Source organism: Eumetopias jubatus, unplaced genomic scaffold, assembly GCF_037043125.1.
Source record: "Eumetopias jubatus isolate StellerSeaLion01/CBP00866 unplaced genomic scaffold, mEumJub1_p1.0 scaffold_11, whole genome shotgun sequence".
NCBI lineage: Eukaryota > Metazoa > Chordata > Mammalia > Carnivora > Otariidae > Eumetopias > Eumetopias jubatus.
The window spans coordinates 88,611,096-88,624,577 of NW_028274817.1; the positions used below are offsets into that span (position 1 = coordinate 88,611,096).

Genomic DNA, 13,482 nt, shown 5'->3' on the forward strand with positions numbered 1-13,482 from the left:
TTTTTTTTTTTTTTTTTAAGATTTTATTTATTTGATGGGCGCCTGGGTGGCTCAGATGGTTAAGCGTCTGCCTTCGGCTCAGGTCATGATCCCAGGGTCCTGGGATCGAGTCCCGCATCTGGCTCCCTGCTCCTTGGGGGCCTGCTTCTCCCTCTTCCTCTCTCTCTCTCTCTCTCTGTCTCTCATGAATAAATAAATAAAATCTTTAAAAAAAAAGATTTTATTTATTTGACAGAGAGAGGCACAGCCAGAGAGGGAACACAAGCAGGGGGAGTGGGTGAGGGAGAAGCAGGCTTCCCGCGGAGCAGGGAGCCCGATGATTCCAGGGATCATGACCTGAGTCGAAGGCAGAGGCTTAATGACTGAGGCACCCAGGCGCCCCATCTTATCTCGTTTTTAAAAGCCTTTTTTCTCAGGCGCTTGCATCCTGGTACAGTGTTCAGAATGCCAAGCTGGTTTTCGCTTTATACCATCACGTGACGCCGCCTCTCCTCCAGCCTTGAGACTCTTTAAAACAAAATTACAAAATTCAGTTGCTGAAATTCTAGAGGGGGTAGGGGCGGGGGTGGGAAACAAGGGTTGCGCAGGGCAACGGACTACAACTCCCGCAAGCCCTCGCGCGGCGGCTACCCTCCCTCCCCCACCCCCCCCCCCAGCCGGAGCCCTGCGCTTGCGCGGAAGACCCTGCGCTGAGAGGAGGGGCGGGGACGGGACAACGCGCCTGGAAGGGGAGGAGGAAAAAAGAGACCATAGACTTTCACCTGGGCCTAGAAGGTCTCTTAAAGTAGTGGGGAGAGGAGGGCGGGCGGGGACCACCTTCAGAGCTGGCCGCCGGCGGTGTCATGGCGACCCGGAACCCCCCTCCCCAAGGTGAGCGGCCGGGGCCCGAAGTAGTATCTAAGACGCGGCTCACAGCTCTCGACCTTGCTCCCGGGGGCGCCTCTTCTTCCCCCTGCCCCAGGGCTCTTGGGGCTCTGTGTTTTGGAGGCACCCCTTTGGAACTAGACTCCACTCCGGGCACAACTCTGGCGGAGAGCGACCCCCGTCCCCAGTACAGCCCCGCCTCCTGCCTTACTTTCACCTCTGGCTCTTCATTTCCATCTTCAAACGTGCTTTTTAGCTTTTTAGGTGAATTACTGAAGTAATTTCATCTTGCCAGGCCCCTAACCGGTTCTGTTAGGGGAGGACCCCACCGTCCCCCGCTTTCTCCCACTGATGAAAATGGATCTCGCTCTGGCCCGGGCCCTACTGAGATTTGGGGGTGACCCTTCCTGCTGTGAAACTCTGACCTGGCCTTACTGCCATTTGGGGAGGCGACCCCTCGCCTCTGTGTAACTCTGACGTGGCTCTGGCTCCGGCCCCTAGGCCGGTCCCTGGGCCTTTGGAAGGGAGATGCCAGCCCCTTTACTCTTGAGGCCCTAGTCTCAGGGATTGGGTTTAACCAACTAATGTTTTCATCTGGGCATTTTTAGCTGTGGGCCACAGCTAGCAGTGAGTTAATAACAGATGAAAAATGTACAGGACGTTTGACTTTTGGTTGACTCTAAATTTATTTTTTCCATTTTGTATTTTGAAGAGTATGAAAGCGATGACGAGTCTTACGAAGTGTTGGATTTAACTGAGTATGCAAGAAGACACCATTGGTGGAATCGAGTGTTTGGCCACAGTTCCGGACCTATGGTTGAAAAATACTCGGTAGCCACCCAGATTGTAATGGGTGGAGTGACTGGCTGGTGAGAACAACATCTTTTTCATTAAATTTCATTGGCAGCCTCACTGCTGCCCTTTTGTAAACAGGCCAGTTACTGTGCACATTCAGTGGCTTTGCACTGTTAATCCCTGAAGAGCTCTACCTTGAGGCTTTTCTCTGTGATATGATGGGCGTGATCCACACTCTGTGGGGACTTAGTGGTTTTGGTGATCGGCTTCCCCATGCTCACCCCTTGTTCCACTGTTCCTCCTCTCCCTTCCTTTGATTCTTTCTTTTTTATTTTTTTTTAAAGGTTTTATTTATTTATTTGACAGAGACACAGCGAGAGAGGGAACACAAGCAGGGGGAGTCAGGGAGGGAGAAGCAGGCTTCCCGCGGAGCAGGGAGCCCGAAGCGGGGCTCGATCCCAGGACCCTGGGATCATAACCTGAGCCGAAGGCAGACGCTTAACGACTGAGCCACCCAGGCGCCCCTGATTCTTTCTATATTTTACACCTTCTGATTCAGTGATAGTGGGTAAAAAGGAAGAAACATACAAGGGTTAATTATATGTAAATAATCTTTACTTGTTCAAAGCTAACAACTGGAAAAGCCTTTGAGGACTCCCACGGTAGACCTGGTCTCCAGGATTGTCAGCCCTGTAGAGAGCCGTGTAAAATTCTCAGTGAAAATTATGAATCCGATGGTTCTGTTGATTTTTGTGGACTAATTTGGATTATTATACTTTGAAGAAGAGTTGGAATTAAACTGGGTCTTCGTTGGAATTAAAGGACTGATTGCTTACTCTGTAATAATACTGTGGAATGCATTAAAGAGGAACAGTTAATACGCATTAACCTAACTAACCAGTTAATGTTTTAAGCTACATGATTACATAATTGCTACTATAGATCAAGTTGTTATTCTTGGAATAAAAGATTAGCCAAATAACAAGGGTCAAACAAGTGTGACCCTTTATTTTTGAAAATGTTCACAGCCTTAGAGAATTTTTGACTTCAGTGGGGGGTGCTGAGCTTGTGAGTGAGTAATCATTTTTTTCTTAGATTCTAGGTTAAACTTATCTTACGTTAAATATTTACATACTTAAACTTGATAAGTGTTAAATTTTTTGATTTGTGTTTTACATGTACCTTGGAACAATGGCTCACTCCTTTATGCCTTTTTGTAAATGCCATTTTATGGTAGAAACCTGCATTGTGAAGATTCTGTGATGCAGAGGTGCAGTATTTCTTCATGATGTGTAACTTGTTAATGCTGCTTATGAAAAGCCCTGCAATTAGAAGTGAGATGTCTGGTCAGGGCCCTGGTTATTCAGTTGAGCCTCCACAGATAGCTTGTATCTTGACCCTCCGTAACAGAGAGTCTGGTGCTCTGCTAAGATAAGCTCACAATTTGGTGCCATGGGTGATTGGTTAATGTGAGCCTGGGCCTAAAGCCCCATCTTAAAAGAGACTAAAAAAAAAAATCCAGCAATAGAATTATCACGTCATTGGGTGCTTTCCCCTTTGTAGGCCAGACTCGGTGAGAAGCCCCATAATTGGCAGAAGTTTGCTTGGAAAGCCTAGAGACAGAGCAGGGGGAGTTAGTAGCTTTATTTTAGTGGCTCATGCCATCAAGCAAAGGATAGACATGCTTGTGAGACACGGTCCCTGGGATATACTTGTGACTTGGCTGCTGCTGGCCTCCTCTGCTCCCTTATCAGAGCCTTTGTTGCCGACTCCCCTACTGAGGGACACGGTCTTTACAGTAATATGTATGTTTGGATTATAGCCAGGGGTCGGCCCAGGAGCTGAGTAATAGGACTGTAATGTTACACAGGTGGTTTGTTGCAATGACATTAGATTCAGTGTAGTAAACTTTTGCAATTTTCTTAAGGTATAAAACTGATGTACTATTGTGGCATATGTTAAGGCGGAATGGGCATTAACCCAACCAGTTAACATTTCAGACCAGTTCAGGCCATGCATGGGAGGCTAAGGAGGTTATATGCGACTGTAGGTAGTTATAGGTTTTTGATGATAATAAGAAATATCAGGATGGATGATTGCGAGGGGAGATGGGAGGTGTGAAGACTAGCTAGAGGGCCCTTAGCGTGGTTTGGAAGCAAGGTAATGATGCCCTTGAGAGTGGAAAGAAGACCGAGTCACATAATGTTCCAGAAATAGAGTATGTAGAATCAGGCAATCAGTTGGACCCCGAAGGTGATGAAGGAGGTGGAGTCTGAGATAAACGTGAGAGGGCAAACCTAGAGAATGGTGCTCTCACTTACAGATTGGGACCTCAGCAACAGTTGATTTGGTTGTCAAGATGATTTTTGCTTTGGGACATTTTGAATATGTCATTTATGAAGGTGTACTCGTTGCCTAGGGCTATCGTAACAAAGTACCACAACTAGGTGGCTTAAAACAAAAGGAATTTATTCCCATAGGTCTGGAGGCCAGCAGTCTGAAAGGTGTCAGCTGGGTTTGTTCCTTCTCGGAGGCTCAGAGGGAAAATCTGCTCCTTGCTTCTGGTACTTGTCAGCAATCCCTGGCATTCCTCGGCTTGTAGACCTATCACTCCAAGCTCTGCCTGCCTCGTCACATGGCTGTCTTCCCTCTGAGTGTCACTGTGACATGTTGGATTAAGTCATAGTCGATTTAAGACCCACCCTATTACAGTATGGCCTCATCCTAACTAATTACATCCTTAGTGACCCTTATTCCAAATAAGGTCACATTCTGAGACTCTGGGAAGGACATGAATTGGGGGTGGGTGGGCACTGTTCAATCCAGTACAGAAGGGTAGAGTTAGAAATCCGGGATTCCTTTTGCACAGTATGGATCTGGAATACTGAAGGGAATATGAGCTCACCGAAGGAGAGAATCCCAAATGAGAAATGTGGGCTTAAGTGTGTGGAACTTCAGCTGGACCTCAAAGGATAAAAAGCTTTAGATGGGCAGAACTAGGTAGAAACCCCCAGAAACAAGGAGATTAATACCTTGAGCAGTGGTGATGACCTATTTGGAAACTAATAGGATTGGAGCAGAAGGTTTGGGTAGGGTGAGGGTTGGCCAGGTATGTGGAGTATCTTGACTGCATTAAAAAAACGAAACAAAACAGGGGCGCCTGGGTGGCTCAGTCGGTTAACCATCTGCCTTCTGCTCAGGTCATGGTCCCAGGGTCCTGGGATTGAGCCCCATATTGGGCTCCCTGCTCAGGAGGGAGTCTGCTTCTCCCTCTGCTCTCCTTCCCCCCCCCACCCCCACCCAGCTCATGCTTTCTCTCTCTCTCTCTCTCTCTCTCTCTCTCTCTCTCTCTCTGTCTCTCTCAAATAAAATCTTTAAAACAAACAAACAAAAAAATCACTGTTATGGGGAAATTCAACTTAGACAAATATAGAAGGAAGAGTGTAATGAGGCCCTGAGTACTCAACATTGTTTCAGTAGCCAGTCTTTTTTCCCTATAAATTCCCCTCCTCTTCTGTCCATCCCTCATTTTGAAGCATATCACAATTTAGATTGTGCACTTTTTTTTTTTTTTTTAGGTAAGCTCTAGGCCCAGTGTGGCGCTTAAATTTACAGTGCTGATAAGATCAAGAGTCACATGCTCTACCAATTGAGCCAGTCGGGCATGCTAGACTGTGCACTTCTTTTTTTTTAAGATTTTATTTATTTATTTGATAGAGTGAGAACCAGAGAGCAAAAGCGGGGGAAAACTGCAGAGGGAGAGGGAGAAGCAGGCTCCCCGCTGAGCAGGGAGCCCGACAGGCTAGATCCTAGGGCCCTGGGATCATGACCTGAACCGAAGGCAGACACTTAACCCACTGAGCCACCCAGGAGCCCCTAGATTGTGCACTTTTGACTTGTCTGTAGAACAAGGGAAACACTGAGGATTTCTGAATGGATAAGGGATATGATCAAAAGAAATGGGAAGATACTAAGATTTTATTAGGAAAGCAATGAAAAGGAGAAGAGGGAGAGAGTTTAGTACATCATTGGTTGTTTTCATCTTTTGTCATTTCTTTCGTTAAAGGTGTGCGGGATTTTTGTTCCAGAAAGTTGGAAAGCTTGCAGCAACTGCAGTAGGTGGTGGCTTTCTTCTTCTTCAGGTATGTCGGAGCCTTAGGTGCCTCTGCTTACATATGTAGCCCCTGGGAACTGAGAAAGTCAAGTTTAGCCATTTCAGTCCTGTCCATTTTAATAGAAGATGAAATTTTTCTTTTAGGTATCGGTTTATGGAAAAACTAAAGTGAGTTTTGAAAGCTGATATCTGTCATGAAAGACAACAATTTTAAATACTTCTATATTCTATAAGCATAGTTTGATCCCAGCTAAAAAGATCCCAGTTAAAAAGACAACTATTAAAGTTTGATTATTACATACCCAAATTTCCCTTAAAACAGCTCTTCAGCAAAATAAACATGTCATCCATAATACAATCTTCTCATCCTGACCATTTTAAACATATATTTAAAATTCACACAGAGTACATAAAATTCAAAAGGTTTCTTTCTTTTCCCCATTTCCTAGCCATGCAGTTTTCCTTCTCAGAGGAAATTGCTGTTAGTAATTTCTAACATGATTTTAAAAACTAGGGAACCATAATAACATAGAAAGTGGAAAATTGGGTTTAAAAAAATCATCCATAATCCTATTTCTGAGGCAGGGGGATTTGAAATTTTAGTTTTCTTCATGTTCCTCTAAGTATAAGGTTTAAAAATGCTTCACGGTTAGAGGATGTTTATCAGGATATTGTCTGGCATTCGTGTCTGTTTGGCATATATTTTTCCAAAAATATCATTCCCTGAAGATCAAATATAGTAAATCCCCAAATTGAAAATCTCTGGGAATGAATGTTAGCAATAATTATAAAGATACAGAGAACTGTCAGTCCTACCAGATTTTTAAAATGGTTGATGTTCATAGCAAAATCTGACTTCAGCACCAAAGCCATTGATCGTATAATAACCAGTGTCATTGCCTGAAGTACAAAGGGACTGGATTCGTATGTGTTAAGCACAGATTTTGAGTTGTTTACTAAACAGTTTTTTAAAAATATATATTTACTTTTTATCGGTGGCATTATTAGGAGTAATTGCCTATTCTTTGTGCCAAGAGGTAAAAAGGAATATGGTTAATATCTAAATTTAGGCCTTTGGATGAACATGCCAGCATTTGTACAGAAGACAATTTTATTTAAGCGGATTTTGACTTGTGTTTATATAGAATCAAGAACGTACTTAATTCTATAGCTATTCTGAAAACTCAGTTGTCATTTCTCTTTAGTGGGAAAGGGTACTGGATTGAAGCGGAGTTTCTGAAAATGTTCATAGAATAAAGAGAATTAATTTCAGTCCACTCTCAGTTTTGCAGAAGTCCATTTCGGTCCACTCGATACACACCATTCAAATCCACGTTTTGCCATTGCCACCTTTTACTTTGTGCCTACTATACATATTCTTTGAAGTCACTAAGCAGAAGAATATGGGACCTGTCTGCATCAGACCAGCCTTTCCCCCAAATATGACTCACTTTGAGAACTTAGAAGGAAACTAAGAGATAAGAGTAACACGTGGCTTTCAGGCTGATTGCCCATTGTTCTTTAGGCCCACTTCCATATTTGTGTCACCTTTACTTACATTTAAAGATACAAATTTATTTACTTAGAACTTAAAGCCTTTCTAGTAACTCGGTGTTAAGTGTTTTCCAGTAGATATTTAGCACACTGCCATCTTAAAATAGACAGTGGTATGTAAGTCTTTTAAATTTAATTTTTTTTAGAATTGTATATGCCCCTAATTCAAAGAGTCAAATACATGTACAAGGCTTGTTACAGGTTAGAGGAATCCTCTGCCTCCCTCACTACCCACCTTCCCCATTTTTCCCTCCCTTGAGGCAACTACGTGAACTCTTAGCTGATTCTTAAGGTATTTCTTTCCTTTTTCCTAAACAAGTTAATTGAATATTTCTTATTCAGTTTGAGGTATTAACTATTGGCTTCCTGTTACGGAATGTGAGACTTTAACTCATTTATTGAACTTTCCTTGCCTGCCCCCCTCCCCCATCTCACACACTTGCATGCTTTATGTTCCTCTGCACCTCCCCCTCCCCTCAACCCCCCCCCACCCCCCCGTGTCATCTGAGTACTGTTATTTCATAATCATGTTAGATCATTACCCGGAGTTCACTGAGCCTGAATCTGTAAATTTGTGTGTTTAACCATGTTTAGGAAGGTTTTGACCATTATTTCTTTAAAGATTTGTTTCCTCCTAGTCTTTCTCTCTTCCCTTTCTGAACATGATTCTGATTACATGCGTGTTAGGCTTTTTGATAATGTCCTGAGGTTTTGTTCATTTATCTTTTCAATCTTTTTTTCAAATTGTAGAATTTCTAGTGTCTAGCTTCAAGTTCACAGACTTTTTCTGTCATCTACCTTTTGCCATTAAGCCTTTCTAAGAATTTTCTTTTAGATACTGTATTTTCCAATGCTAGAATTTTCATTTGGTTCTTTTTTAATTTTCTTTATCTCGGGTGAGGTTACTTACCTTTTCATTGATTACAAGCATAGTTTCCTTTGCCTTATTGAGCATAGTTCTAGTAGCAGGTTTAAAGTCCTGATGATTCCAATAACCAGGTCCTCTTAAGGTTGGCATCTGTTGATTTTCTTTTGAGACTAGGCCACATTTTCCTGTTTTATCCTATATCAAATATGTTTGGATTTTATCCTGGGCACTGGGAATGTTATGTTGTGGAAACTCTGGATTCTATTTTATTCCCCTGAAGAGTGTTGATATGTTGATTTTAGCAGGCAGTTAACTTCGTTAGAATCAAATTGTAAGCTCTGTTTCACCTGTGGTGGGTAGCAGCTCAAATCTCAGTTCAGTTCTTTTAGCCTTGGCCAGAATGTGTGGCTCTGCCCCATGAATGTGTGCTTCAGGACTTGGGTAGAGTTTACACATAGAATTTGGGGCTCCCCTTATCTAGCTCTCTCATTTCTGGTAGCTGTTATTGTCGTAGACTCTGTCATCTGGTTCTTTGGGCCAGAAAGATGGCATGTTTTCTATTTAAGTTTTAGCCACCCTGCAAGTGCATCCTGCCCTCAGGATAAAACCAGAAAAATGGGCAGCTCACCTGACATTGTTCCTTTCCTGCAAGTTTCGACTCCCCTTGAAATCTGCTTGCTTTTGTTAAATCTGGAGCCCTTGTATTTTAACCGCGATGTATGGGAGGGTCCCTAAGTTTGACCATCACCTCCATGCCTGTGACCCAAATTACTGTGTCAGGGACTGCCAGGAAAAGCTTTCACTTGCCATTTGATTTGATCACCACTCTGTTTTGCTAAGGCTGGAGTTTGAAGTGATAATAGGTGAATAAATGAAGGAATGCAGATAAATCCATTCTTCTGTGGAGTCTGTATTCACAGTGAAAATGGAACTTCGGTAGACCTACTTCTATAAAATCAGATACTTTTATTATTTGAAGTGTTTTATTTGTGGTTCAAAGCCAAGGGGTGCCTTACAAAATTACAAAGAAAGCTTAAGTGTATTAGAAGTGATTTATAATGGTGTACGTGGCTTAATTGTTTACTACTAATGTGATTCTTTACTTTTTGATTTTATTATTTGGAGAGACTAATTTATGGTACTGGCTTACACACCATGCTGTTGTTCCTGTTCAGAATTTGTAGTGTCTCAGTAATACCACATGAGGGTTTTTCTTGTAGTTAATCAGCATTTAGGTATAGTTTTATTAAAAGGACTTATGGCGTGAACCTTGTGTAGAGCATATTTCTTTCGTATTCCACTTTTGAAAGCGATTGCCAGAAAGTATTCTTAATTTAAGTAAAGAGTCGGAGTTAGGGCGCCTGGGTGGCTCAGATGGTTAAGCGTCTGCCTTCGGCTCAGGTCATGATCCCAGGGTTCTGGGATCGAGTCCCGCATCAGGCTCCCTGCTCCTTGGGAGCCTGCTTCTCCCTCTGCTTCTCTCTCTCTCTCTCTCTCTCCCTCTCTCTCTCTCCTCCTCTGTCTCTCATGAATAAATAAATAAAATCTTTAAAAAAAAAAAAGAGTCGGAGTTAGTAAAGAGCCTTTATCAGGCTACTTTAGATTTCTTTAGTGACCTAATAACTGATTGGCTTCTGATCCCTTGTAATTAAACATCTGTTTAATTAAAGGGTACTTTTTAATTAGCTGTATAAAACTTTGATCATCTCTTTGTCTTTTTAGCTAATCCCCAAATTCCAAAAGCTCTGATAGAATTATGGTCCAGTTATAATACAGTTTTTGGACTCTTTTCTCATCGTGTACTATACGTTTCTTAACATAGTGTTCATCACATCTAAGTAATTAATTATGCTTAATATCTTTTTACCCTTATGGATACAGAGCTCTCTGAGGGTGGGGACTGATGTCTCCCTTGTCATTGGCTATAGTTTGGGGGCCTAGAATAACGCCTCGCACAGAGTAGGCACGTGGTATTTTTTAAATGAAGAAATTGTGATATCTTACCTATAAGCCTCATAGATTTCTTGAAATCTAAATGTCCATATATTTCTCGGTAATAGGTTTGTTAACAACCTAGTTGGTTTAGAATTAACCATTTTTATTATATTTTTTCAGATTGCCAGTCACAGTGGCTATGTGCAGATTGACTGGAAGAGAGTTGAAAAAGATGTAAACAAAGCCAAAAGACAGATTAAGAAACGAGCAAATAAGGCAGCACCTGAAATCAACAATATAATTGAAGAAGTAAGACAGTGTACATTTTTGGCTCCTTCTTTTTCTTTTTCTTTTTTCTTTTCTTTCTTCTTTTTTTTTTTTTAATGAGTAATCTGTGTCCAACGTGGGGCTGGAACTCATGACCCTGAGATCAAGAGTCACATGCTCTACCAACTGAGCCAGCTAGGCGACCCTGGCTCCTTTTTTTTTCCTTATGGGTTTCGCTTTACAGAAAATGTGACTAGTGATTATCTTCTTCTAAAAAGTGAGTGTTTTTGGTCATGTTTAGAGTGTTAAATAAAATTTGGAATCGAGCCACTATTTAAATCAATCATTATTGGAGTGGAAGAGGGAGCCCAATCAGAAGAGTATGCAGCTCTTGATCTTGAGGCTGTGAGTTTGAGCCCCACATTGGGTATAGAGATTACTTCAAAAAAAAAAAAAAAAAATTTTTTTTTTTTTTAGTAATTAACATAGTTTCCCCTGCCAGTCTCCCACCTACTTTGATCTGCATGTAAAAGCTGATGACATTATTCTTCCAGAAGGTTTCCTCTGCATTTTACAGATGTGTATGTGTGTAGACAAGGTGTGGTAAAACTAAAACTACCTATTTTTTTCATGATGTGGGATATTTTGAAAATGTGTATATTTTATTATATTAGTTTTATTAATGTTTTTATGTATATTTTTCTTCTTATCCTCTGTTTAGAATTGAACTGAAAACCCCTTGCCTTTGTTTTATTATGTTCTTTTAATACCCCCAACTTTTAATTTTGAAAAATTTCAGACCAGTTGAAAAGTTGAAGGACAAATACAGTGAATACCCAAATACCCTTCACCTATTTACCTACTCATTTTACATTTGCCTTATCTCTGTGTGTGTACAGGGGATTATACTTTTTTTCCCTAATCATTTAAGACATCCTTATTTTTTACTCTTAAATACTTCAGCATACATCTTCTAAGAGTACAGATACTCTCCTGTACAACTACAGTTACACTTAATGAATCCCCCCCAATTAACATGATACAATAATATGCCCTAATATACAGTCCATATTAAAATTTTTCCACAAAATATCTTTTATACATTTTTTTCCCCAATCAGGAATTATATATTGGGGTATCTGACTGGCTCAGTCAGTAGAGCATGTGACTCTTGATCTTGGGGGTTGTGAGTTCAAGCCCCACATTGGATGTAGAGAGTACTTAAAAATCTTTAAAAAAAATGCTTAAAAATAAAATCTTTAAAAAAAAAGAATTATGTATTACAATTGGTTATCATCATGTCTCTGAAGGCTCCTTTAATCTTTAGCAGTCCCGTCAACTGTGTTTTGCTTTTGTTTTTGTCCCCCACCCCCACCCCTGGTCTTTCGTGATACTGACATTTTTGAAGCATGTTGGCAGAATATCCCACAGTCTGGCTTTGTCTGATTGCTTTTTCATGGTTTTATTTGGGATAAGCATTTTATCGACATGTTATTTATTTGATCCTGTACAGTTTTTCTTGCTGGCCAAGTGGACTGTGAACAAATATCATTGTGCCTGCTGTGGGTATTATTAAATCTGTGCTAATAGCTTGCCAAATGGACCATTTCTGTCTGGGCCCTACAGCTTCTTGTTACCTGTGAGATTTTTTGCCACCAATATACCCATTATCTCAGTAGCTAAGAAGCTTACTGGGTCTGGCTGGGGCTCTATGCCCCTTCAGATTATAAGGGACAGCCTTGGCATCTTGTGTGGTGGTTGGCACCTGCAGTAGTAGGTGTACGAGAATCTTTGCCAAGTATTTATTGAATTGGGGAAAACAGCTGTGAAAATGTTACTTAGCACCAGATTCAATAAGTAAGAGTGTTTTTCTTTAATTTGCATCATTTTTTTCTTTTTCTTACTGTGGCAGAATACACATAACATAAAATTAACCATTTTAATTATTTTATTTTTTTTTAATTATTTTAAAATGCACAATTTAGTAGCATTAAGTACTGAATTCACACTTTCATGCAACCATTACCACTATCCACATTTAGAACTTTTTCATCATCCCAAACAGAAACTCTAACCATTAAGCACACATTCCCACAATTGACCCCTCTCCCCAGCCCTTGGTAGCTTTTGTCCTCCTTTCTGTCTCAGTGGATTTCACTATTCATGTCAGTGAAATCCTACAGTGTTTTCCCTTTTCTGTCTGTCTCACTTCATTTAGTGTAGCATTTTCAAGGTTTGTCCATGTTGTAGCACAATTAAGAGTATTTTTGTTTAAACTTATGTTTCAGGCAACAGAATTTATCAAACAGAACATTGTGATATCCAGTGGATTTGTGGGAGGCTTTTTGCTAGGCCTTGCATCTTAAGGATATGAATGTTCTATCACAGTGGAGTCACCTATAAGAAGAGAAATGGTGGCAACAAGGTTTCTCGACAATACTCACCGCCAGATTCTCCAGGGCAGCAAGAAACAACTAGGTGGACAGTACCAAACCCACAGCTTAGTGTTTTGCCATTGAAGTTTGGCAAACTAGTATTTGCTGTAAAAACAACCTATATGGTATGTGTACAATAGTATTCCTGAGCAAAACATGCCTTTCATTTATTTTTTTAAAATATGCATTTGTTTTGAAATTAGCCTATGAAATACCACCGTTGGATGTAGATATACAGAGGAAAAAAATGTGTTGGATATATTCCCCAGTGAAATATTATCGTTGTTTTATTTAAATAAGATGTTCTTCATTTTGCTTTATAGTATAGTGCTGGTAATTAAAAATTTGTATTATAGCTTCAACATTGCGGTTGGCTTTTTTTTTTTTTTTTAAAGCTATGTTTGCAGTAAACTGAAGAACTGTAATGCCCTTTTGTGGAAGGATTTAGAAGTAATAGAATTATTAAAGATATTAAACAGATTTAATATCAGTTTTTAGGTGGTGGTTTTCTACAATTCTTACTTTGCTTCTATAAGTATAGTAAACAGTTTCAAGGAAGACTCTTCTAAGGAAGTACTTATGTCTAAAGCTGTTTCTCTCTTTTTTTTTTTTGATGTCTGTAGTTGCAAAAATTTCTTGTATATAAGCTT

At 40.6% G+C, this 13,482-nt stretch overlaps 1 protein-coding gene across 1 annotated transcript; it reads left to right on the forward strand.

The window, feature by feature from the left end:
- The first annotated feature begins 704 nt into the window (after positions 1-704).
- Positions 705-13,194, forward strand: FUNDC1 (FUN14 domain containing 1). The gene is made up of 5 exons (XM_028113460.2): positions 705-870; positions 1,577-1,733; positions 5,726-5,801; positions 10,311-10,439; positions 12,686-13,194. The coding sequence occupies exons 1-5, from the start codon at positions 843-845 to the stop codon at positions 12,761-12,763; spliced, it is 468 nt and encodes a 155-aa protein (XP_027969261.1). The 5' UTR covers positions 705-842; the 3' UTR covers positions 12,764-13,194.
- The last annotated feature ends 288 nt before the right edge of the window (positions 13,195-13,482 follow it).